Source organism: Meles meles, chromosome 13, assembly GCF_922984935.1.
Source record: "Meles meles chromosome 13, mMelMel3.1 paternal haplotype, whole genome shotgun sequence".
NCBI lineage: Eukaryota > Metazoa > Chordata > Mammalia > Carnivora > Mustelidae > Meles > Meles meles.
In genome coordinates this window covers 41640912-41667923 of record NC_060078.1, presented here as the reverse complement: position 1 = coordinate 41667923, position 27012 = coordinate 41640912, and the positions used below count along the sequence as shown (strand labels likewise).

The window sequence follows — 27012 nt, the reverse complement described above, 5'->3', positions numbered from 1 at the left end:
ATCCAACTTATCTACACTAAATCATTACTTGTTGAGTATCTGAAAGTCAAATGTAAGTGTAGGGTCCTGCATTTTTATCTGCTCAGTCTGGCAACCCTGCACACAGTGCTGTTTTATGGCTGAGGCCCTTGTTGAGTGCATCAGTAGGCTCCAAGCCCAGGACAGGGGCAGTAAAGAGAGACTATCATCACATTTGCAGAGAACATGCCATCTTCTCTGGTGGCATGTTCTGGTGGGGCAGGACGATGGGAGGAGCTCAAGCTCTGGAGAGATCTGATCTGAATTATAAATTCATCTTTATAACGTATCAGTTGAGCATGCTGCTTTTACTTCAGTCCATCTTGTTTCTTCATGTGTGCAATGAGAAAAAATTTTACCTCGTTAGTCCTTTTTAGAATAACGTTCTTTGCCCCATATCCTCTGTCTTTGTCTGTCATAATGGCAGCCTCAGTGATGCCCTAGTCTGAATACAGAGAGTTTCCATGAATATGTACCAAGTAGAACTTCAAATCTAAAAATACAGGATCAGTTTTTCCTGCACCAAAAATTCAGTCGTTCAGATGGTGGAGATTTTCTTTTACCACATATTTGAGATTTCTAATAACTTTGAAAGATAAAATGAGATAACCCATGTGAAATTACCTACCATGCCCATAAGTCACATTAATAGTTCATGTTAATTCCCTTCCTTCCATTTCACATAAGTGTTAGTAAGCTTTATCAGTATCATTCAACGAAATCAAGTGAATGAACCCTCAGAAGAGTGAGTGCAACATTCAAGCGGATAGCTTTACTAGACAAGCCAAGTTTACTTGACCTTCTTCATTGTGTCTGATCCTGTTGGAAATATTAATGGAGGGAATGCAGCCAGCCTGCATAACTAGGTTGAAGATCTAAAGACATCTCTTTAGAACCAAAATCTAAAAAGAGAAGTTTTCATAGACATTACTCTAGAGAGAGCTAATTCTGAAAACTAAGCTAACATTCCATGGAATGCCATGGAAAAGGGTTCCTATTCTCTAAGATAACTCCAGAGTCCCTACTTTCTAAGGCATAAAAATTAGCACATTGTAAAGAAGAGAACATTGATGTTCAATTTCCTTTTTCCAGAGGAATCAGAGTGATATAGACAACCTAAAGGCAAACCTCAGAGAGCATATGGGTCAGAAATCCTCATCAGTCAAGCTGCTCCCAGGAGGAGCAGGAGTTAGAAAGAGCTCATTCTGATTAGCACTTAATAAGCACCAGGATTTGTGCTAAGCACTTTATATGCTTCATGGGTTGAGATCTGCACAACAACCCAATGAAACTGGTAATGCCATCATCGCTCTTACACAGACTGGTAACTCCAGAATTAGAGATGATAAATCCCTTATCCCAAGTCATACATGCACTAAATGGTGGAGCCAGAATTAAACCAAGTCTTTCTGTCCCTTTAGGTCAAAGTTTCTCACCACGTGGGCAGAGACCTCCTACATCAGAATCATGCTAAATGCTAGGAATCTGATCCATCCCATAACTACCTAATCTTAGCCTTGTCTGAGGCTAAGAACAGGAATGGACATTTGCAACAAGTACCTAGTGCCTAGGATGAAAGCTAAAGCCGAGAGCACTTGAATTACGCTATTCTGCCCACCTGAGAATCTTCCATTATTCTCAGTATCTCAAACTGCCACTACGACACTAACAGAAAACATGGACTTAGAGTGAGAACAATAATTCATGAACTATTTTGTAAGTACTTACCTGGTCAGTCAGTGTCCTCTATGATTATTGGCCCACTTTGAGGGCTGTGCACAATACCTGAGTGGGCTGAAAGCTACACTTCTGAGAAGTCCTCAGCTGCCACTCACTGTTTCAACAGGGGCAATCTCCAGAAAGAATATTGGTGACCGACTGAGAGTTATCTAGAACTAAACCATAGGGCCTTGGGTTTCACTGATATTTTGCTTGTAGATTTTTTTCAATCATTTAATTAAATTAAGAGTTAAGGAAACCATACACCATTTATATTCAATTTAAAATTAATTCAATAAATATTCAGTGGGTTCTTGTAATAATGCTAAGCACTGGACTAGAGTTGCAACAATGAGTAAGTTCTCACAGAGCTTATTTTCCAGTAGGGAGACTCATAATAAAAAGTAGACAAATAAACAAGATAGTAATAAAGGTTATGGAAGAAATAGAAGCTAATATGAATGAGAAGGGAAATACATATAATAGGATGGCAAAGGAAAGTCTCTTAGGAAGTCTATTTGAACTGAGAGCTTTTTGATGAGGAAGAAGCATGTGCAGATAAATAGTATAGCTAGTACTGGAGGAACAACCTGTGCAAAGGCCCTGAGGTAGACAGAGGGACAAGGAGAAGGCTGATGGCAGAAGCGGTGAGTTGGAATGAGAGTGGTAGGAAGTGAAGTCTGAGAGCTAGGCAGTACCAGATCACGGAGGACTTGGCACTGTAACATATGGTACCTGTATTTAATTCTAAATCCATGAGATAGTTTTACACTGGGGAACGACATGATCTGAATTTCATTTTAAATAAAAACTTGTATGTAATTTAAATTAAATTTATAATGCAAATTGCCTATGCTAATAACCAATATTTCCTCCCCCAAGTCATCTCATCCTGGTCCTATTTCTTCCTCTGCCCACAGAAATTCTACCCTCTGCTCAAAGATCCAGAGTTCACTGTGTCCCTGGTTCTGCTAATTGATCCTCATCCCCACAGCCTCCCGAGGTGTTCTGCCCTCACCTCTTTCCCTGTGCTGACAGACTAAATGGAAATTTGTCTTTATAATGCCCACAGTGTTATTCAAAGAGTAAGCATTTGGTGAATATTTGGAGTAAACTTTGAGCTTGGCCCATTAGCTGGGGTTTCACACAAGATGCCTCCAGGCAAGTTCTGCAGATTGCTACTGCCACCTTAAGCTAATCTGATCATTCCCTGCTGGAAACCTCTGAAGGCTTTCTTTCACGACAAGATAAAATCATACATCTTTCCAAGGGCGGATGCAGTCATCATAATTTGCTCTAACCTAATAAACCAGCCACCTTACCGACCACACTCCCTTTCAGGTGTATTGTGTATTTCCAGTAGGTAGAGACTCCTCACCATTTTGAAAACCCCTGTCCTCATTCACCTCTTAATTACCTGTGTTCTTCCTTGTCCTCTTTCCTCACATTTCCTGCTGCCATCCCCCAAATGGGGGACTGTGCTTTATTCTTCCACATAAAGATGCCTGCAACTGTTCTAAGGAGATGTGGGTGCTCCTTCCTCTGTGCTCTTTCTCCCAGAATTTATGAGAGTATTTTTCTGAAATCCTAGTTCTATGAAATAGGCTTCTCTGGAAAAACATTCACAAAATATTGCCTACTCTAGACTTCTCTTCAAGACTTATGGATGGGTAGAATTATACTGAAGGCTTTGTAAAACCATGCATCGGAAGTATAGAACATAGTACTTCCCACATGGATGTGAACTCACACCCTATGTATGTGTGTGAGTAGGGCACACATGTTAGCATCCTGCAACTGTTTAGGAATCCAGGGCTTGACATTTGTAAAACAAAAAAGACCAAAAACCCCTAATTAAAGTCCTTTTTTGGCACTAAATGGCAATAATTGGTTTACAAGTCTGTTCCCCACACTGAAGTGTGAGCTTCTTGAGAATCTGTCTTATCTGTCTGGTTGTGACTCTGGCATGGCAAGGGTGAGCTCCCAAAGGGGCTCCACACATTCTGACTGAACAGTTGATTGAGGAGAACCAGTATTACCTTCACTTTGCTGCATCTTTAAATATTCTATCCATCATTTTTCTTTTTCTTTTTTTTTTTAATCTCTTCAATGCAAAACTTCATCTGAATTCTGAAGCATTTGTCATGGAGAACTGAATATTACAGGGCATTTGTTTTTGTTTGTTTGTTTGTTTTGTCTTGTTTTTAAGATTTTATTTATTTATTAGAGAGAGAGAGAGAAAAAGCACGAAGTGCCAGAGAAGAAGAGGGAGGGGTGAAGCAGATTCCTGGCTGATGAGGCAGTATATCCTCGGATCATGACCTGAGCCCAAGGCCAAGGCTTAACGCCCTGAACCACCCAGGCACCCTCCCTTTTGTTTCCTAACCTCATTGGGAATTACTTTGCAGTGACAATCTGAACACCTTTGTTGCTGTTTTTTTCTAGCACACTTCCTAAGATCTTTGGAACCTCCTATGAACTTAAGCACATTTTAGATTAATTGGCATCTATATGCAATCTACTTTATACTGGTTAAGATCTCCCATTCTGTTGAGTCTAATTTGACAATTCAAAATTCCGGTCCTTTCTGTTACATCTTAATTCTCTCAATCCAAGAAAATAGCAGTTACTGCTTATAAAAGTTCAAAAAAATTTTAAGTGTTTAAGCTATGGTTTTATTTATCCCATTAACAAAAAATATTGCCTTAGAAGCAACTGGAAGATCCAGTCATGGCTGATCTTGATCCTATGCATAGCACTTCATTAGCTCCAAATTTCCTATCACTAAATTGCTATAATCTATTCTTCATCATATTATAGAAGAAGTTCACGGAAATCTATCCAGCTTTTGCTGTAGTCTACATGAAACTCCTAACTTAGTCATTCAGCAGCTTTATGAAAAATTATATTAACCTGACAAAAATGTAGTCGTCCTATGCCAGCTTTCAGTGAAAAGCACTGTATTTCTAAATTGTTTACAACAAATACTTTTCTCAGTGTCTGTAAATAAAATTTAATTAGCCAATTCTAGAATCTGATCTACAGAAGTATTTACAGAAATGTCCACTTTCTCTTTTGTAGAAATCATATTACTATCTCTGCATATTTTCCAGTATATCTCTTAGTTATAGCTGTGGAGGCCAAGAAAAACAAGGCTGTACCCACCTCGAGTCTAACCCTGACATAAGTACAGCCATCTTGGCAAAGCATAAGCTGGCCCCTTGCACCCCCTCTCAACTCACTCCCCTCCCCTAGGTAGTATGTGTGACATTCCTCAGCCACCCCTGGCTGCCCTGGGGGAAAAGCAAATAGTTAATTTGCAGAGATCACAATCCTGCAAGACAGGAGTCTCCCTCAGTTTACCAATGTCCTAGAGATTTGCAACAAAGAAGCTATCTTAACAATAGCACAATTTCCAGAGGCAAATAACTCAGTTCCTCAAGCCCTAAATAAAGTTAAATTTCTCCTAACCTAAATCTCACTAACAAGGACTTGATAGGAGAAATGTGAAACTTTATCTCTAAACCTCCAAGATAGTGTCAGCGATCATTCCCAAGCATATGACCCACTGATAAACATCTAAAGGGTCTTACAAGAAGATTTTTATTATTGGTAATGAATAACCCTTTCCCCAGACAACAGCTAGCCCCTTAAGGTCCTGGAGACCTTGCTTCCAATATTCCTTAGAGACTTCCATCATCCATAACCCCCTTTGTCTTCACCCACCGCTGAGTCCACCCCTACTCTGCCTTTAAAAACTCTGACTGTGGGGCGCCTGGGTGGCTCAGTGGATTAAGCCACTGCCTTCGGCTCAGGTCATGATCTCAGGGTCCTCGGATCGAGCCCCGCATTGGGCTCTCTGCTCTGCAGGGAGCCTGCTTCCTCCTCTCTCTCTGCCTGCCTCTCTGCCTACTTGTGATCTCTCTCTCTGTCAAATAAATAAATAAAATCTTTAAAAAAAAAAAAAAAAAAAAAACTCTGACTGTAATCTGGTTCCGGGTCCAAGTCCCTACTCCGCTGTGTCCGGTATACTCGGGCCCAAGCTTAAACTTGTCAAATAAACCCTCGTGTGATTGCGTTGGTGCTTGGCTCCTTGGTGGTCTCTCAGACGAGAAAACCCAGGCATAATAATAGCCATTCCTCAGAGAAGACCACTGCAAGTTTTTATTCTGACCTGAACATTCTGTCAGATTTTAATTTATTTCACTTACAGTCATGACTGCTTCTCTTTTACTTCTAACCACTGGCGGTACAAATACAAGCTAATGACTAGTGTCAGATTAATCATTATATATATTATATTATCAAAATGTTATAATACCAAAATATTATCCTAGCATACGCAGTGAGGCAAACTTAAGATCAAAGCAAATTGAGGTATCTCTTCATTCAAAAAGAAAGAGAGAAAGAGGAAAAAAAAAAGGAAGAGAGAAAGAAAGAAAAAGGAAGCAAAAAAAAAAGAGAAAAAATAAAAATACTTGAAGGGGTTAATGACTAGGAGCTGAACTATTTATCAATTGTACTAAGACCTATGTTTAAAAAAAAAATAAAAATCATCCTGTAAAGAGAGGGAGTGACCCTATTGTTAAAGAGAAAAATATCTTAAGAAATAAGATTGTATAAATGTTTCTTAAGCAGAATCTTGGGGGAAGTCATTGGAGAGATGACTCTACTCACTATTCCATTTGGCAAATGTCTCCTATCAGAAAAGCTGGATGTGTAATGCCTTTATACCCCAGTGGCATTCAACAGTTTGACCACTGAGTGACTAATGTCACTCAACACAGTCTCTAATTACCAAGAAACCTTCAAATACAACAAATTTCTGTAGCTTTCCTACAGGAGAGTATGACAACCAGCCAAGATGAACATTTTTGTGCACCTGGCAGTTATAATTTTGAAAGTAAAGCTAATGATGGGCATCTGGTTCAATTTTCATTTTCTCATAGCTTGGATAATGTGGGTTATCACCCAAATTCTTATAACCTCATGGTACTTGGAAAAACATTACCTTCAACCCTTAGGATTAACTTCATAGCCACTTGAAACATTGCCAGGGTGATCACGAAGCCCTTATGGGGGATATGCCCAACAGTAAGGTACTGGCAGAATTCAAGAGCTCTAAAAGAAGGTGGATTTAGGTTCAAACCCTGTATTTGTCATTTCCTTGCTTTTATATGAGATATTTCAGCTAAAGAGACCTCAGTTTTGTCATTTACAACATAAGGATATATAGACTTCCTATCTCATTCATTGTTTTTTACTTTTTAAAGTGAAATGAGATGATCTAAATTTTGAGGCCCATGTCAAGTATTAAATAATGTTAACTTATTACTCTGCCACATCTAATTTCTCATGTAGTTTAATATTGCAAAGGGCATATAAAAAAGTAAACAAACATTCTTGATTGCACCCCCTCTGCAAACAAATATACAGGCACATTAATCCATAAGTTACCATTCTGTTTGATTAAAAAAAATGATATACTCAAATGAATGAAAACAGTTTTGTTCTGCATAAGTCGGAAATTTCAGCACAGAGAAAGAGAATCGTCACTTCTTCATCTCTGATGCCAATTCACAACTTTGGGCTTATACATGAATTCATTTGACTGACATACCAGCCTTTTAGATTTAAAGAAGTACACACCAAATCACTCATAATAAGCATTATAATTTTAAGGAAAATATCCCCACTTCATATCATCCAGACAGAATTAGAAACTAGACACTTCTCAGAAGATTATCTTCAGTTTTTACTGAAATATACCAAAGCAATTATTTTACATGACAGAATGAAGAGATGCTTAATATATTGTGAAGTTTGAAATAATGAACTTATCAATTCTAAAACTATACACATATTTTAGACCACGGAGTTTGAATATAACACATTTCTAAGACTTTCCTTACAGCAAGCTCAGAATCTCATTCTTTTTGCCTTTTTTTTAACTTGAAAATACAGAGATTATTCCAGAATGACTTTTTCAGATTTTAGTTAAGAATCTCCTTTTCCCAAGTTCTATAAACCTTTTGATTAAAAAAATTATGCTAGGGTTTACTCAATCAAAATCTGCATAATATATCATGCTGTCCTTAAAACAATGTCAAATCACAAACAAGACATTCAACTGACAGAGTTCCTTTTATTTTTCCATATGAGAGTGAAAAAAAATTGCATGAAAGATCTCTCACACAATCTTCAGCTCTCCCTGTGGTTGGCTAATATGTTTGCAAGTGGCATTGCACCTGCTTTTATACAAACATCTTTGATGCCTACAGCATCCAATGCATCAGGGCATTGTCAAAGAAATAGCTGCATAACAAAGAGCTCAAATGGATATAATGAGACACACTTCCTGATTGAGCACCTGACACTATAGTGAGATAGTTCTCAGATGAGAAATCCCTCTTCATGATCAATGCGCCTTCCAAACTTTGACCAGTCTGACATGCCCTTTGGCCATCTGTCTCCTCTGGACCTTTGGGAAGATTTCTCAATGAGTGTGCTTACGGGGAAGTGTCTACTCCATCTCCTGATCTTTTCACCCTGTGTGGAAAACTGTGAACATCTGACCTTAAAAACCTCCATTTTCCCTCATGCATGCATGATGAGTAGATTAAGTCATTAATTCAAGAAATATTTTTTTGAATGCCGACTTAGTATAAACTCTGACTTTACACTTTTTTTACAAACACAATTTTGTGTTTTCACATATCTTCAAATTCCTGACCTATTTATATCAGTTAACTTTATTTTTGTAAACTGATACTGTATTCCAGGGCAGTATTTGTTGTTGGTATGTCCATTGTACTGGTCCCAGAAACATCATTAAGAAAAATTCATGAATAGAATTAAGCAAAAGTCCTTTTGAATGCTGATAGTTTTACGGACATTAGGTTTAGCATGGCTTACATGATAATTATTCCTTAAAATTAATAAATCAACTCAGAAAAGCTTTTTGGTTAAGTGTTTTTACTGAACTTGATATGCTTTCTTTGGTCCTAAAGTAGTGACTCTAGGGATCTTATGGACCCAGATAGGGAGACTAAAATAGCAAGTTCCACTCTAATGTGGAAATAATACAGAGCTGGGACAGATTTGGACTATGGCATCACTCAACACAGTTTATCCACTTTGGCTGGTACTCAGTTTACATGTCTCCTACCCCAGGAAGCTGTCTCTGAATTTCCCAAAACACCTTTAGATGCTTTTTTAAAATTTTGGTTTTTTTCCTTCATTGTACCTTTGGTTTTTTTCCTTCACTGTACCTTCATTGTACCTTCATTGTACCTTGCCTACATCTTGATAGCATTTGTTAATTACCTCAGTTATGTGTAGCTTTCTTTTAGTTTCAGAGCCTTTGGGCATTAAAGGATGTGGCTTATATATCTACATCTTTAGTATCTTATACATCTGGCATACAGTAAGTGTGAGAAGTGTACATTGATTAAATAATAGCTGGACTCTTATTGAGTCATATGATTTTGCATTCCTGCTTTAAATAGGAATTTATTAAACTGTATAAAGTGTTCAGCTTTTGTGTCTGATCAATAACATAGATTTGGCCATTGAGAATACAAAGACATGGGGGAAAGAGCTGTGTGCTTCATATCATCACTTGGTGATGTGAGTTCCAACTGAAGGAAAGATGAAATTAACATTGCCCAAAGTAAAAATGATCAAAGTTGAGAAGAAAGCTATTCTAGAGTTTATTAAAACAGAACTGACACTGATCATTTTAGGTACTCCAACATACCGTTGTGACTAAGTTTATAGAGACTATGCCTACATTTCTGCTTCCCAGCTGTATTTATGCTACAGAGGTCATATTATTGGGATGTAAGGTAGTAAACTTCGGTGAAATTCCTTCACTGAAGGAATTTTACTCATATGGACTCTAAAATCACAAGTTAATATTTTGTTATATAAAATTATATGTTCCCAAAGCAACAAACAGAATTTTACATATTCAGTTAGAATATGGATGGGGTGAACACTAACAGGAACTAGAAAGGCCAGTGGAAACAGTTCATTCACTAACCTATTCACCATTCCAAACAAGACTTTATTAGTTGTCATTATCTATACACATGCTACATATTCCTTTCTGACTTCTTGCCCAACCCCTTCTGTACAAGGCAATCTCTACTGCCAGAGTCAAATATTCATACATTGAGAACTCATTCATATAAGGCTTTATAGCTACAATTTGACACCAAGTTTTTTAAGACTCACTATAACCTTAGTCTTGAGATTCATATAGATGAACTACACAATTATCTATTATTTTTCACCTACCAGTAACTGAAGTCTTGTAAATGTTTTAACACAGATTTTTTAAACACATACTTTGGTTCCATAGCAAATTGTCACCATAAGGTAACTATGTTACTGGAGGTCCTTAGGAAAAAGCCCAATAGGATGGTGATGGGTCCATTTTTTTTTAACAGTTATAATCAACATCAATACAGTAATTTTTTGCTTACCTAACCATGGCCATACCACTTGTGAAGTCTGAAGCTAGCCCAGACCCACCTACCAGCTTTTTGGTGTTCCCTATATATGCAGTCATTCTATTATATAACTTTTTGAATCTCTTTTCTCAAAGCCTGCAATCACCACAATCCAGTGGGGACAAATTTCTGTATCCACTAGACCCAGTACCCACTACCCACAAAGTGACTGTTGATGCCCAGACTTCCACGTTGCTAATCCCCACCATCACTGGTAAATGAGGATAGTACAAGCCACATATCCTTCTCACGATTTATACTCTTCTAAATGACCCTGCCCATAATTTTCTGTAATTCCTGGCCCATATGACTATAGTCTCCTCTACATGCCAACAACATGCTCAAGTGCTGTCATTGATTACATTCAGGTAGCTAGCCTTTTGTCACTTCCTTCCGCATCTACCTTTCATTCCATGATGCTTCATTAGAATGTTATCCTTAATTTCATTGCCCTTATGATTCTTCATCTCATCTATTCTACCAAAACTCCAAGCCTGCAGGAGTTGAGCTGTCTGCTTTTTCTGTGATATAATACCCAAATAATAGAACCCTAATGAAAAATACCACACAACAGGGAAGATCAATTCCAGTATAAATATGAATCACTGAGCTCTAATCAACCCTAAAAACTTCCAGCAGTACACTACGAACTTGACATCTTCTCTCAATATATCACAGGTACCCAGAACTCAACATTTCCAAACCTAATCTAGTAAGACGTTTCCCATAAATCTGTTCTTCTTCCCGTGTTCTTTTTCAGTAAATGGGCCCAACTTTACTTTAAATAGGCAAACTATGAACCTTGCATCATCTTTGATAATTTCCCATTTCTAATCTTCAAAATTAATTCTCCTCAAATACTTATGTTGACACCATGCTCTAAATATCTCTCATTTTTCCCATATCTTCCACAATCACTCTAGTTTAAGCTAGTAGCATCTTGCCTAAAAGGTCTTAGGAAACTCTCAACTGTATACCTACTGTATACAGTAAGCTTACTAGACTGTGTCATTGGACCAGGTTTTTTTGCCCATTTTTACACCTTTTTATCTCTAATACTTTGCATTTTTTCTTATAGTAAGCACTTGATAATTATTTGCTGAATGAATGGGTGAAGAGATAAATGATACAATTAAATTTATAAACATTATCACAATAACCACATTTACATATCAAGTATTAATATCTCTGTTCTATAAGAGAAAAATCTGAAGTTTGACAAAATGGTCAAAAAAAAGGAGATCCCTCCTTTTTAGCACCATGATGTATATCAAACCAATGGAATGTTTTTATTTTTTTTAAATTTTTTATTTTACTTAAAAAATCAACTCAGAAAAGTATGTTCAATTCTTAACGTAATTATCTATGAACATAACAATAATAATAGTTCCTGAATATAATAATAATTCTGTGGAAGACATCTAATGCTTTTAAAAATATACCATTCACAGCAACTACTTTCACAAGAAATAATTTAATTTTGTAAAGGGAAATGTTTATAAGGTTCATACTCCAAACTGATTGATACTAAAATGTATACAAAGCAGTCATCATGCAAAAGGATAAGTTAGAGCAGAAAATAATAAAGCTAACATTTTTAAGCCATCACTATTATTTTCATTTATTGAGTGTTTGCTTTCTTGTAGACATTGTGCTAAGCAATTTACATGTGCACTAAAATAAGAACTATTTTACAGATAAGAAAATTGAGAAACAGAGCAAACAAAGCTAGAAGCCAAATCCAACCTTTGTATGATTCCAGAGCTGCACTTAACATTCAATTGGCTTCCCAATAAGTAGTTAAGTCTTTCATTTTGAGCCATTACTTAGTGAAAAAATCAACAAAAACACTTTTTACTACTAACAGCATCTGATAATGAGACATTTCGATTATAATCAGATGGGGAAGGAGAACACTATACACATTATGAAACTAAGCTTTTTCTAGATATTTAAGGAGCAAATTGTTTAGTCTTACCCATGAATTCAATCCCCAAGTGGTCTGCTACACCAAAGTCAGCATGTGAGGAAGAGAAACAGAAAAAGAGATAAGATTAGAAAAAAATCCCACATGGAATTCAATACTTCTAAGACTGACCTTTCAACCCAAAGAATATGTCTTTATTTTAGAAACCATTTTTTGAGACAGATAATTTACAGATTCCCCACAATTAGGGGTGCTCTGAACACTGACTCATATTCCCTAATGGCCTGGAGCTATAGATGAAATAATATTGCATCAATTTCTAAGTAAGCTAAGTAAAAATTCGGCAAAAAGGAAAAGAACAACAACAACAACAAAAAAAAATAGGAAAGAAAAAGAAAAAAAAAAGTTCCCACAAGGAATATCCAGTACCAAAGTTATTTTCAGAACTCACAATGTTTTATATATTTATATTTATATATTTATATATTTGTATTTATATATATTATATTTATATATATTTACTTGTTCAATATAAATTAATCTGCACCTCTATGTTAATCATATGCCAGTAAAGAACTTCTGCATGAAACCTCAACCAGGCCCTCTTCACCTTCACAAAAATGAAATGATACTGGATTTTTTCCCTCTTTATTTGTTAGATGATAAACCTATGGTTCAGTGATAAACCTATGGTTCACCGTCTCCTATGAGGCAGATCCAGGGCACAAATCCAGTCTGTCTGACCCATCAGTCATAGGACGGTTAAACTTGGCAGTGTTTCCTATCAAAAATGCATGACAGATATTTCCACATCTGTTTCCCGTGCATGTGGATAGCTGACCATTTTGACCCACTAATGCTAATGTCTGTCTGTGGTCACAGTGATAAACTGGACCTAGCTATACTCAGGCATTCAACCACAGAGGTTTATTTAAATGTTGCTTTCTTAGGGCACCTGAGTGACTCACTTGGTTAAACGGCTGCCTTTGGCTCAGGTCAGGATCCCAGGATCCTGGGATTGAGCCTAACATCAGGCTCCTTGCTCAGCAGGGAGTTTGCTTCTCCCTCTCCCTCTCTTCTTCCTTTCTCTCTCTCTAGTGCTCATTCTTGCTCTCTCTCAAGTAAATAAATAAAATCTTTAAAAAATGGTGCTTTCTTTATATCATTCGGTTATTCACTCCCTCACTTTTAACCTCACTGTATTATTTAATGATGGTTTTTAATGTAGTAATATATTTCTTAAATGAGAATACATGAAAAACAAGTATAGCTACAATTGTATTTGTTTCTAAGACTAATTACTGGGCTTCCTTTTTTGAGTTTTCTATTTAGCAAAGAAGCTTTTCTTTTTAGAAAATATGCATTTAGTTATCTTGACTATTTTAATATCTTTCCTATTTGTAAATAATTCATTTTTTAATTTTATAGTGGCAAAGTATATACAACATGAAATTTGTCATTTTAACCATTTTGAATACACAATTTAGTGGCATTAATTACATTCACAATCCTGTACAACCATCACCACTGTATTTCCAAAACTTTTCCATCACTTCAAAGATAAACTGTACCCACAAAGCAATAATTTCTCATTTCCTTCTCCCCCAACTCCCGGTAACCTCCAATCTACTTTCTATATTTATAAACTTGCCCACAAGTAGTTCGTTTATAAGGTAAATAATCGAGACATGTCTTTTATAGAAAAAAAGATGGTAACATTTTTTTTAAGTTGATGCATTAGTTTCTCTCCACAGTATTTTTTGATTACTCACTATATACTAAGACAGATACCAAGCACACTTTCATGAAAAGACAGAATTTTTGCTCTCTAGTGATTCAGAAATCAGAGGGACCCCATAGACACAAAGAGCTGTTAATTCTTTGTAGTGCTATCATGGAAGACCAGAATGCATACATTAGCAGGAGAGGCCAATGACCCATAAGCTTGCTCTTGGAAGAAACAATATGCCATGTGAAAGAACAGGATTGTAGAGAAGTTGCAAGACCATGTTTGGCTCTTGTGCGAATCAGCAGTTTCCTGATGGTATGCACTTGGGGCCCTGGAGGGAAAGCAGAGCTACGTGCAGTATTTACACACAGGGATTTCAGTGAGATTACCCATCATGAAACTAAAGGGAAGAAAAAATAAGATTAGGAGTAAAAAACAAAACAAAACAAAAAAACTTTTGCAAACAATCGGAACAGACGTGCAGGAAAAAAGTCAGAAGATAGTATATAGAAATATGGGAACACACCATGATGTCCATGGTACGACTGGGCAGTTAGAAAGCCATTAGCCCCTCAGCCTGGTTGAACAAGAATTCTCTAGGGGAGCTGAGGTGACTCAGAAGTGGCTGTTTGTGGTTTGTTTTGCCAACAAATAGAACCAACCATCACTCTTCATTCTTTCCCACAGCCTTGCCTGCTTCACTTCCAGATGTGATGGGGGATCTGGAGAATCAGACTTTGTGAGCCTGGAGACTACACCAAAAAGTGAGTGGCATGCTTGGTAAATTGGAGAGCAATCTGAAGTTCTTATGCCACAATTAATTCAGGACCAGTAGAAGAGACAAACCAGAATTTGAAATTTATCTAAACACTGAAACATAAGGAGAATACTTTTTTTTTTTTAAGAATTTATTTATTTATTTATTTGACACAGAGAGAGAGAGAGAGAGAACACAAGCAGGAGGAGCAGCAGGCAGAGGGAGAGGGAGAGGGAGAAGCAGGCTCCCTGCTAAGCAGGGAGTCTAATGCAGGACTCGGTCTCAGGACCCTGAGATCACAACCTGCGCCGAAGGCAGATGCTTAACCGACTGAGCCACCCAGGCACCAGAAAGGCAAGCAGAATTCTTTTTTTTTTTTTTTTTTTAATTTATTTGACAGACAGAGATTTCAAGTAGACAGAGAGGCAGGCAGAGAGAGAGAGAGGAGGAAGCAGGCTCCCTGCTGAGCAGAGAACCCGATGCGGGGCTCGATCCCAGGACGCTGGGATCATGACCTGAGCCGAAGGCAGAGGCTTTAACCCACTGAGCCACCCAGGCACCCCGGCAAGCAGAATTCTTAAGGAAAGGATATCGGTCTTCTCATAGCATAACAGAAAATTACATCTAATTCTTAGAGTTGTAATTCTCAGAAATACTACCAAGCAAGGTGGCATTTATATTCTTGAATTTTTTAAAGAAAATATTTTTAATCTTTATAATGAAATTCATGAAAACTGACACAACTGAAACATGTAAATAAAAAGATTGTTTAAAATCTCTCTCATGTATGTAGCACACACAACAGACACATACTTCTATCATTTTAGTAAAGTGCTAAAAACCATGATCATTACTACAGGTCTAAAGTAACCAATGGGCTTTGTTTTACACAAAAGGATCAATGAAAATCCATGAAGAACGTGACAGAAGAGCAATTAATTTTGTCTACTGAGTCATATACAGAACATAAAGCATAATATTTCTCATAACCTTTCACCAGTTCTTTGTGTTTTTGCTTGTTTTGTTTTGTTTTAAGAAAGGAGAAAGGGGGGAGGTGTTGAGGGAGGGCAGGAGGGAGACGGAGAGAGCAGGGGCGTGGAGCCTGACATGGGGCTTGATCTCAGGACCCTGAGATCATGACCTGAGCTGAAATCGAGCGTGGGATGCTTAACTGACTGAGCCACCCAGGTGCCCTTCACTGGCTATTTCTTAAAGCAAACAGCTTTCCTGGGGATATTCAGGCCTGCATAAAATCATCAAGAGGGATATGATGAGAATTAATTAATTAATTTTTCATTTATTCATCAGTCAACAAAGTACATGCCAAGAATTACACAGTAGTGGAGTGGAATAGGAGGCACATCGCTCAAGCAAAACCAGTTTGATTTCCCCCATGGTATGGAGTAGAATGTGCAATTCCTATCTTTTTCACAGCCTCACTTTTTTCTGTGCTTCCCTCCCTTCGCCTGTGTCACCCATCCCTCTAGCTCCCTCCCCTCTGGCAAACACCAAGTTTGTTTTCTGTATTTATGAGCCTGTTTCTGTTTGTTCAATTGTTTCATTTTGTTTAAATTCCGCATATAAGTGAAATCATACAGTATTTGTCTTTCTTTGTCTTATTTCACCGAGCATAATGCCCTCTAGGTCCATCCGTGTTGTTGCAAATGACAAGATCTCATTCATTTTTTTATGGCTGAGTGATATTAACTTTTATGGCTGAGTTTGATTAACTCTTATATGTAAAAAAATTGTGGTTCTTCTGGGATATTCACCCCCTTTGACAATATCATAGTGGCTAACATTTACTGAGCATTTACTATTGCCAGGAACTGCTTTAAATATCACCTTGCAGAGCCTGACCGACTGTCAGTATCCTCGCGTTACACATGAGGAACAGAGGCCTGTTCCTCTGAGACGGGCTCGAACTCCCCTCCACTGCGTTGTTGTAAGTGGAGGAGATGGAATTCAAACTTAGCAGCTTGACTCTCTGCCACCACTTACATATTATATATCCAGGGTTTGCATTTACTCTCCCTGTGCAGAAAAAGCGATTTTTTACAAAGCTAGCAGGTAATAAAATGTTCAGGGAGGAGTTATTGAATCCACTTAAAAGAACAAATTATTTTCGTGTATCCTCAGGCACTGGAGAAACAAGGCTTATTTACTCGCTTACCCTCTTTGATTGATCAAGTGCCAAATACAAGCTAGGTAGTCCAAGGAACCAAACCAGCAACTCATTAATATTTCTTCACTGGTTACTAGGGAGATCTCTTCATGATGAGGCTGGTCTAACTGAAGTGATTTGCTTGAACATACAGCAAGGTTATATAAAAAGTTGAGTCTGAATATGTGCCAAACATTGAACCAAACAATCTCATAATTGGTAATAGATTTATCAAATGACAGCAGCCCTGCTGCAGACCCGGTATATCCTTTCTTTTTAAAGATTTATTTATTTGAGAGATAGAGAGAGAGAGAGCATGTGTGTTGGGGGAGGGCAGGAGGAGAGGGAGAGAGAATCCCTACCAGCCTCCCCGCTGAGCACAGAACCCAGCGCAGGGCTCTGCCTCATGACCCTGAGATCATGACCTGAGCCAAAATCAAGAGTGGGACACTCAGCTGCCTGAGGCACACACGCGCCCCCTAGACCTGAAATACTGAGATTTGAGGGTAAGGCCAGTAACAAGAGGGACAAACTTTATATTTGTAAAAGTCAAAAACTCCTGGAAATTCAAGGCCCACGTTTCCCAAGTGTCCCTGGTTCCTTGTGTGTGAGCAATTCTTTTTTTTTTTTTTTTTTTTGTATGTGGATGGACGGATGGAGGTTACCAACAATGTCCTCAGGGTGGACAGGGTGAGAAAGAGAAAACAATTCTTAACTTGCTTCCAATCCCAGGGCGAGATGAGACAAGATGCTACCCAGATTGTGATAAGTGATAAGACACTCACTGCAGTGCAGCCCTGGGACAGTTGCACACGAATGTAGGTTTCAGTGTCACGTCTGTGTTACAAGTGCACTGAACAAGGCAATTCTATCACAGCACAATCCCATCTGTGATGCTTTAAAACCCTGTCCCATGGGATGTGGAAAACAGGCCACATGAAAATACTGTTCTGGGTTTTAAAAAGTTAGAATACTGGCTTAAAGTGCAACAGGTTTCTGTACTGCAGGAATGTCTAACGGCCTTCACATGTGTGCTGAGACTCTCCTGGCGGTGGATCAGGGGGCAGTATTTCCCACCTGGATGTAAACAACCACTGGGTCATGAAGCCCTCTGTGGAATTAATGACTATGGCACCTACCCTGGGAAATAGATGCCACGTGAGTGTCCAGGAGAACAGCCACTCAACTATAAACCATGTCAGCTGCAAATTTTTTTTTTTTTTTTTTTGATAGCAGAACTGAAACCTGTCACTGCATAGAGTCCGCCCCCAGATCCTTGTCAAATGACTTTTCACTGGTGACACGTTAGGAAGAGGTAGTCCATCTCAGCTGAGAAGACTAAATTGGATTTGTAAAGATGGTAAGCTGGTCTTGAATATCTGCTGACCCCTAACACCTGGCTTATCATTTTCTAGTAGTTTCTACAATTGCTGTAAAAAGACGTAATTGCTTCATGCTTCAACAGTGAATGTATTCTGCTTGCTTCTAGGTAAGATGATGGATATGGTTAAGAAATGCCGTATGTCGAGACATCGGTATGCATGCTCCAGTTATAATGGCAAGATAGACAAAGTAGGAAAGGCTGGGATAGACTTGAAGGTTTCTGGTTAGGACAACTGGGGGGCTGAGGGTAGACCAGATGGTGGTTGCTGAGGGGGCCTTCAGCCTGGAAGCAACACTTGGGATCTACAGAATATAGATATATTTCAGAAAGAGTCAGGGGCCAAAGGATAGGGGATTAGGGTTCACCGCAGGCTACCAGAGCATATAACTGTGACATTAGAGAGAAGTGACACGTGGCAGTCACTAAGAGAATGCATAACTGGAGGGAGAGTAGCAGCCTGACCTGAATCTTTCAGGCCTGAGTTCCTACAGTGGGGAGGGAGGAAAGCAGGCAAGAATGTGAGCACAAGGCTGGTGGGTGAGGCAGGACAGTCCCTCTCTAGGTACTGTTGTCCTAAAAGGAGAGGGATATTCTTATAGTATCCTTTTTTCCAGCTACTTAATGCAACTGAGGAGGTGAATTGCAGGTCAGATTCCAAACTATGCTCCCTTTGCTAAATAAAGTATGCTACCTTGTTAAATATATGTTTTTATCAGCACTATATATTTGATTTTAAAATTTACACATGTTCATAAATAGAGTTTAGAAAGCAAACACCATATGAATAAGAAATTGACGCCTCTCTTACTACCTCCTTAAAGTACATCCTGTTAATTTTTGGTGCTTTTTCTAGTCTTTCCTCTGTGCATGCAAAATAAAGTTAAGGCCAATTTTACACAAAATCACCAGATGTTCTGTGCCTGGATCAGAGGACATCCTGTGGCCATTTTAGCTCCATAATCCCAATGCTCCTCTCCCCTCCATCGCATCAGAATTGACAACTTTTTCTACTGTTGAGAGTAAACCCTGACATTTTTACTGTGGCCAGCCTCACACCAGACAGGTCATCAATCATGGAGAAGCAAAACCACTTTTTCAGAAAAGTACACAGCCCTGTTCTTTCCATGGGCCTGTTATAAACATGGACTCTTCATTTTTCTTCTCGAAAGCTCTATTGCTGATTCCTGTTAAACAGAGACACCTTTATTTCAGAGCCTGTACTCATCCTCTAAATAGCAATACCCCTTTGTAGCAAAGACAGCCAGGGAGACGGGGCCGCAGGTTGATGCCGTGCGAACTCAAGATGAGCATTCTGCTTCGTAGGGTGAAATACTGAAACAGGATTACAGCAGGGGGTCATGAGGGACCATCTGCCTCGGCTGCTCCCCAGAGACGAATCTTGCCTTAGTAGCCTGTGGAATTTTCTAGAGATAACACTTGGAGGTTTAGACTTAAATATGATTCCTGTTCACAATTACTAATGGGAGAACTGAATGAGAATTCGAATTGCATAGAATTCTTCATTCAAAAAAGGAACTGCTTTTTTTGATTATATAATTAATGACAGTAAATTTGCACAGCTCAATGCACTATGGGCTCCAGTTCCTGGACTCACAGTAATTCCTCCAGCATCTTCTCGTAGTTTATTGACTTTCTCAACTCCTCTTATCTTCTCACTGTGTACCTCGACACACATTATTTCACATAATTTAAAAATGAGCCTGTTTTAGTGCTACTGAGCCCCATTGAACAGCTGAAGAAAAATAAACTTCTGTGAAAACCTAAAGGTCATGTTTATAGGTTCCTAGATTCTTAGGATGGAAGAGTATCTAGAATCCCAGGGTGAAGGGTGGTTGCTTCTTTTCCTCGCTGAGTTATCACGGCAGCCTCTCAAAGTCTGACATCTTGTAGATGCTCAATAAATATTTATTGACTGAAATGCTATGTGGGTCAGCCCCTTTGCCCACTGCTTATGTTATTCATATACCTTCAGAACACACCCAGCCTGTTTTCTGTCACTTTGGTTTTTGAGGATTCCAAGGAACATGGCATCTCTGGTGGCAATTTTTTCAATACCGAAAAAACAATACCTACAAATGTTTCTAGAAAATTTTCCCAAATCAAAGGATATTTAGTTAATGCTTGCATGGGTCTATAGAGCTGAACTCCAAAAATGTGCAGGGCATTATCTGAAAAGCTCCAGCACACGTGCATCTTTGTCACACGATTTCTGTATGTAACTTAGGACTCACTTGAATCATTTACCAGGAAAAATGGGTGGTAGCTGAGAAAGTGCAATTTACAACAAGCTGAGGTAAATGTTTCGGGCTAAGGCCAAAAAGAGCACGTATGTTGGAAGCTTATTCTATAATGGAGTGAACTATAAAGTAAAACAATAATGGTATCTCTCAGGTTGTATTTGCCTCCTGAGTGTTCCAGATTTTCTGGGCATTTCCAACACACACAGACACGGACACACACACACACACACACACACACACACACACACATTCTATATTTGGAGTTACAGCTCAGTGAATCATGATTCAATTGCAGGGAAGGGAAAAAAAAAAACAGGTAAAGTTTTTTCCCTCTATTTTACCATCTCAGTCGATGGAGGTCTTCACACAGGTGGCTACTCATTTAAGAAGTTCTTATTTTATTGTCTCTTAAAAAAAAAAGAAGAAGCAATTTGATAGCCACTAGACTTACAGAGAAAAGCCTCCAGGAGAGGCTTTGCAAGAAAAGCCACGGGGAGGCTTTTCTCCATAGCCACGCGTGACGATCGTGTTCTGCACTCCTATGCTCACCCCCTGCCTCTTTTCCATACACAAACTGAGCTCCACCTAGGGAACGAATGAAAGTATTTGAACACAACATGCTGCAGATGTTTGGAAGAGCTGCTTTCTCTTGCTCATTTTTTTTAGACTCAGCTCAGACAGTATCTCTAGTGGTGTCCTTTCCAGGAACGCTTTGCTCTTTCAATCCCATTTTGTGGTCATTTGTCCGGCAATCTCACCTTCTGGACCCTGTTCCCTCTCTAGCAAGTACTAACTGCTCAAAGCACTTTTGTTGACTAAATCCAGAAATGAATGGATAATGAGTATCTGAGTAAACCAATCTGTTTGTTTGTTGAAATGCATTTATTCATGGTGCCTAATGTTTGCTTTTGTGCTTCTAAATTGATACATAAAATCAGGCAACGGGGAAGAAAATGCGGCAACCCTATGCTTTCTATTGTTAATTATGTGTCATTGCTTCATTCTGACAAAATAACACATTGCAATATTGGGGGAACATCTTAATTTAATATTTAATTCTGTAAGTTTTTGGTTGTTGTTGTTTTGTTTTTTTTTTTTTTTAATAAAAAGCAATGGTGTGGGAATAGTTTTGTAGCTTACCATCCTTATGCTGGGTATTTCTGTTACCAAATTTAAAAGCCACATCAATTTATGCTTATAAACCCCTGAACACCTGGGAATACTTGATAATGAGCACAACAGATGACACACTTGGGCTCACTAATGGATTAATTTATTACTTTTGCAGACTTAAAATGTAGCAATAGGATGAAACTTTTTTCCCTAAATGCATAATCAGCTGAGAGTGTTATTTGTCTCATTTAAATGCAAAGAACAATTCTTCTTTTGCTACCTGCTTCCCAAATCCATTAAGTAGTTAATAACATGAGGACTAATGTAAGCTGCCTTTATTTAATAGAAATAAAGAAATAGAAATTAAACTGGCAGAATCTTCTCGCAATAATGGCTTCCCCCAGAGTAGCTGGATTATTCTTAGTAGAGTAGAAAAATCAAGGGAAGAGGCTTTATTAAAATAATGGAAGAAACTATTATCTAATTTTGCCTATAATTAGCTGGGACCTCAGTCGAATCCACATATTTTGAAGTTCTCCCCCTTGTCGTCCCACTCCCTTCTTCCAGACTGGATAACCATATACATATCCTAGATATTTAACAGAAATAATCATTCTGCTCGGTGTCCTGTAATTAGTGAGATTACTTTCTCAAAATGGTGTGCGGATGTCAGAAGCTGAGTATGGATGAATCTAGAAAATTCTAATTTTACATCACTTAGACATTAATAAGGCAAATGAACAGAATCTACAACATCATTCCTTTAAACGGCCATCTACAAATGACATACTTGAGAGTCTATATAACACCCTCCTGGCACATCCTGATAACATCCTTCCTAGAGATAGTATTTTAGAGTGGAGGAAACTAAGATTTAGAGATGTGGATGAATCCGCTCAAGATGGGAAGCATCTCATTTCATTAACTCATGCTGCTGTCACCCAGAGAAAACTTTCCACCTTGCCTTGCAGGCCATGTACATCAAACATCAGTGATCCAACCCCAGCCGGCTTCTCCCCGCCCACCTTCACACTCTCTATCCAGTTCCACTGCCTCACCTCGCATGTGCCCTCTGGCGAATTCTGGAAAGCATGTCTTTCCCCATATAATGTCTCTAATAGAGAAAGTCTTTCACAAGATTTCTTAAATGTATGTGCTCTTAAGTGTCATCATACTTTAATTATTGGAGTTCTTTGTTTACTTGCCCAGCTTCCCCCAAATGATGGTATATGACTTAATAAAAAGATGATGCTTAATTTCTTTTTATATTATAGATTCTGGGATCTCCCTGGCACAGAGAGAACATTTGATTAAATAAAGAAAAACTATACAACTGCATGGATTTTTGAAGTTTTACTCAGTGTGATCTCTGTGACTGGTAGTTCTTTTTTTTTATTTGTGTTTTTTAAGATTTTATTTATTTATTTTTATTTATTTGACAGAAAGAGAAAGAGATCATAAGTAGGCAGAGAGGCAGGCAGAGAGAGGTGGGGGGGGGGAAGCAGACTCCCTGCTGAGCAGAGAGCCTGATGCGGGGCTTCATCCAGGACCCTGAGATCAGGGCCAGAGCCCAAGGCAGAGGCTTAACGCACTGAGTCACTCAGGTGCCCCCTGGTAGTTCTTTCTATCCTGTACCCCATCCTGTATCGTTTTAGGGAGAAAAGGTCTTGGCAATAAAAAAGAAAAAAGAAAGTTTTTGCATTGCAAATTCTTGGGTCTGGAAGGAACTGAAATATAAAATGTTAGATTTGATAGTACAGACAGAGTCAGACTTCACTCACAGATTAGTATGTTAAAGATTTTCTAGGAAGGGGAGAGATGAAGGAAAGCCCAAAGGCCTGGGAGGTGACCTTCAGAAAGAAACACGTACACTGCTTCAGCAAACCATGCACTTCTAATATCCACTGTTGCATTTAGAGGAAGTGAAACAGGTTCCCCAAACGGGACTGCCTTGAGCTTCCTAAGTACAGGCCCCCAGAGGCACCAAGACCGAAGAGAAGCCCATGCCTACTGCTCTCCCAAAGTCAGCTTCACACTGAAGGATGGAATGCCTACAGGTTCCAGACTGATGGAATGCCTACAGGTTCCGGACAGATGGCCTTAGATATGCCAGGAAGGAAGAGTTATGCAGACCAATTTATTCCCTACACCCTGATGGGCACAGTCACTGAAAGCTTAACATCAATGAGCTATGAAGTTTGGGAAGACTACAGGATGCAGCAATGACCTCTCCAGACTGAAAACATGACAGTAATTAGGACAACTCAACAGGTGCCAACATGGACAGGCAAGGGCATAGAGGATTCTCCCAAGTCACAGTCTCTGCCCTCCTCCAACCACACCAATGCCTGGGCCCTGTGTAAGCCACGCCTCTTTCCAGAGCTCTGACACCCACCTCAAGGGATAGGAGTCAGTCACTGTGAGTCTACTTTTCTCTAATTCCATGGAGCTTAAAATAGAAAATGAGGAAAGCGAAATTAATATAGCTTAAATTTTGTGAAGGCTTAATCTAAGCAGAGATTCTTTAGCACACTTAACATGCCTTAATTCATTTAAAACCTACAGCAATTTTATGAAAACCTACAGCTGTTTTATCCCCACATCAGAGGTGAAACTGAGGCATGTAGACGTTAATAAGATTCCTTAACTGGTGACCAGCAATGCTGGTATTCAAACCCAGTTTTCAAGTATTCACTATTCAAACCCACTAGAAAAATGGCCTTTTATATACACTGGCTCCATGTTTTGTAGACAGAAATTTGTTACTGTTATAAGTTTAAGAAGCTGATTGATTAACTTGTTATATTACAAAATTAGATGCAATTACACTGAACTCAATATCACCATGTTGTCCATAAATTTTATTCCACTTAAAAAATTTTCTTTTTTTTTTTTTTTTTTTAGATTTTATTTGTTTATTTCACAGACAGAGATCACAAGTAGGCAGAGAGGCAGGCAGAGAGAGGAGGAAACAGGCTCCCTGCTGAGCAGAGAGCCCGATGCGGGGCTCGATCCCAGGACTCTGGGATCATGACCTGAGCCGAAGGCAGAGGCTCAACCCACTGAACCACCCAGGCGCCCCCAAAAATTTTCTTTTTTTAAATTGGCATTTCTTGCCCTGGAAAAAAATTGGAATATAAAACACACCAATTTGTATGGTAACTAAACAAAATATTTAAGCAGCTAGGTGCAAAGGAATTTTTAGCAAATGTAGTGGGATTTCCAGCTGTTAGGCACTTATTATTGAAATGTTCTTCTATGAGCATTTGATATTATTAAACCAAACAATTTTACTTAGTGTCAAATCAGCCTGAATTTTGTTTTAAGTAATTTTCCTTTTCTTTATGTTAATAGATGGAGGGTAAATCCTAGATAAAAGGTTGAAAGTCATAGGAGATTTAAATAATGACATTTTCCCCCTTGTTCAAACTGAGCCCTCTCTAGAGGAAATGAAATTCATTTGCTCATTGCAGGGACTAAAGTGTGACAACAGCTCACTAGGGTCCACAAATGTCACTCAAAGATCCATGGGTAAGAGGAATGAATTGTGTGATGGCTGTTGACCTCATCACTCTGGAAGGTTACATAACTACAACAAGCCAAATTCTCCACTACACCAACTTCATCTTTTCCTTCCAGCACTAACATTCAGTGGCCTTCTTCTTAAACTCTTCAGTGGACACTTTTTTTTTTAAGATTTTTTTTTTATTATTTATTTTTATTGGACAGAGAGAGAGAGAGAGATCACAAATAGGCAGAGAGGCAGGCAGAGAGAGAGGAGGAAGCAGGCTCCCTGCTTAGCAGAGAGCCAGATGTGGGGCTCCATCCCAGGACCCTGAGATCATGACCTGGGCCGAAGGCAGAGGCTTAACCCAGTGAGCCACCCAGGCGCCCCTTCAGTGGAGACTTTTTGAAGCATCCTCCATAGACGGGCATAGATGATCCTCCTCCCTGATTTCTCCCATGTTCCTTTTTGACTATCGTTCTCCCTCTCCTTTACCTCCTTGCAGTTCTTCTAACCCAGAAGCATTCTTCTTCCTTAGGGCCATGCATTCATGCTTCTTTTGTCTTAACACTCTTCCTCCAGATATCAACACGATTCAATCTCTCACTGCCTTTCAATTCTAATGGCATTTTAGCAGACATCGTATTATATACTTCTTATCTCCCTCATTTACTTTTCTTTACTCCTTGGAATTTATTAACATAGGAAGTATTATCATATGTCTTTGGTAATTTTCTATTTCCCTCCCTGCTCCAGACTAGAATGTGAAGTTCCATGAGGAGGGGCTTCCCCTGCAGGTTAGTTTTCTCGGGCTACCATAACAAAGTATCAGAAACCGGGTGACTTAAACAACAGGAAGTCACTGTTTTTATGAAATGAGAGAATGAAGGAGAATCTGTTCCATGCTTTCCTGTTAACTTCTTGTGGCTGGCTGGCAATCTCTGGGCTTCCTTGATGTGTCACCCTCATTGCTGCCTTTGTCTTTACATGGTATTCTCTCTGTGTGCGTGTTTGTGTCCAAATCTCCTTTTTTATAAAGACGTTTTTGTCATATTGGGTTAGTGCCCACCTGAAGGACCTTATTTTAACTTCATTACCTCTGTAAAGACAAACTTCAAATAAGGTCATATCTTGAGGTACTGGGGTTGGGACTTCAATGTATGACTCTTGGGGACACAACTCAACCAACTGCAACCCTATATATACAATTTTTATAATTATTTATTGTCTTATCTTAATATGGTATGTGCAAATATACGTACACACACTCATCATCATCATCATCTTGACATCTTGACAATTCCTGCTGCTTGGTCTCACTTTTTTCAAGGAGGCACCCTACCTTTGAATTTTTAGCAGTTCTTTATGAATTAACATTAAACAGCCTTCCTCTTCTCATTTGACTTGATATTGAAGAATAATCACTGTTTAGGAATCCTTCAAAATGAACTTTATTTGTTCCATACAAATGCATTTTTATAGATCTTTGGAAGGCAACAGCATCATCTTACTGTCATTCCCCAAATTTCAGAATGTGGATATTAAATATCTTCGTTGCACTGAGGGCTGTATTATCTTCTCTTTCAGGGATGCTCCAAGGCTCTTTCCTTCTGAATCTTCTGACAAATTTATCTGCTGTGTGTGTGTTTTTTTCTTCTGTTGTAACCATAATCCATTGGTTAGATTAAGTCTCATTAACATTCTGCTCAATCCAGGGTGCTTGTTCAGACATCGGTGAGTTCCACCACATAACTAAAAAGGTGATTTTCAATTCTCTAAATTGTTCTGAATCCATAATCCCACCCAGGAAACAAGATAAAAATGGTAGGAGAAGATTCATTTCTCTGGGGGTAATGATGAAGGACAGAACGACTAGCGTGTTTCCCAATTGTGAACTACTGAACATCTCTTCTAGCATC

At 38.7% G+C, this 27012-nt stretch overlaps 1 protein-coding gene across 10 annotated transcripts in view; it reads right to left on the bottom strand.

The window, feature by feature from the left end:
- NRG3 (neuregulin 3) overlaps nucleotides 1–27012 on the bottom strand; it is a 1109100-nt gene that overhangs the window by 117823 nt on the left and 964265 nt on the right. For 7 of the 10 annotated variants that reach the window (XM_046026201.1, XM_046026203.1, XM_046026204.1 and 4 more), the window contains exon 4: nucleotides 12232–12258. In XM_046026201.1, the coding sequence (XP_045882157.1) occupies nucleotides 12232–12258 (27 nt within the window). The remainder of the gene's footprint in view (nucleotides 1–12231; nucleotides 12259–27012) is intronic. The other 3 variants (XM_046026202.1, XM_046026210.1, XM_046026211.1) reach the window with 1 other exon arrangement.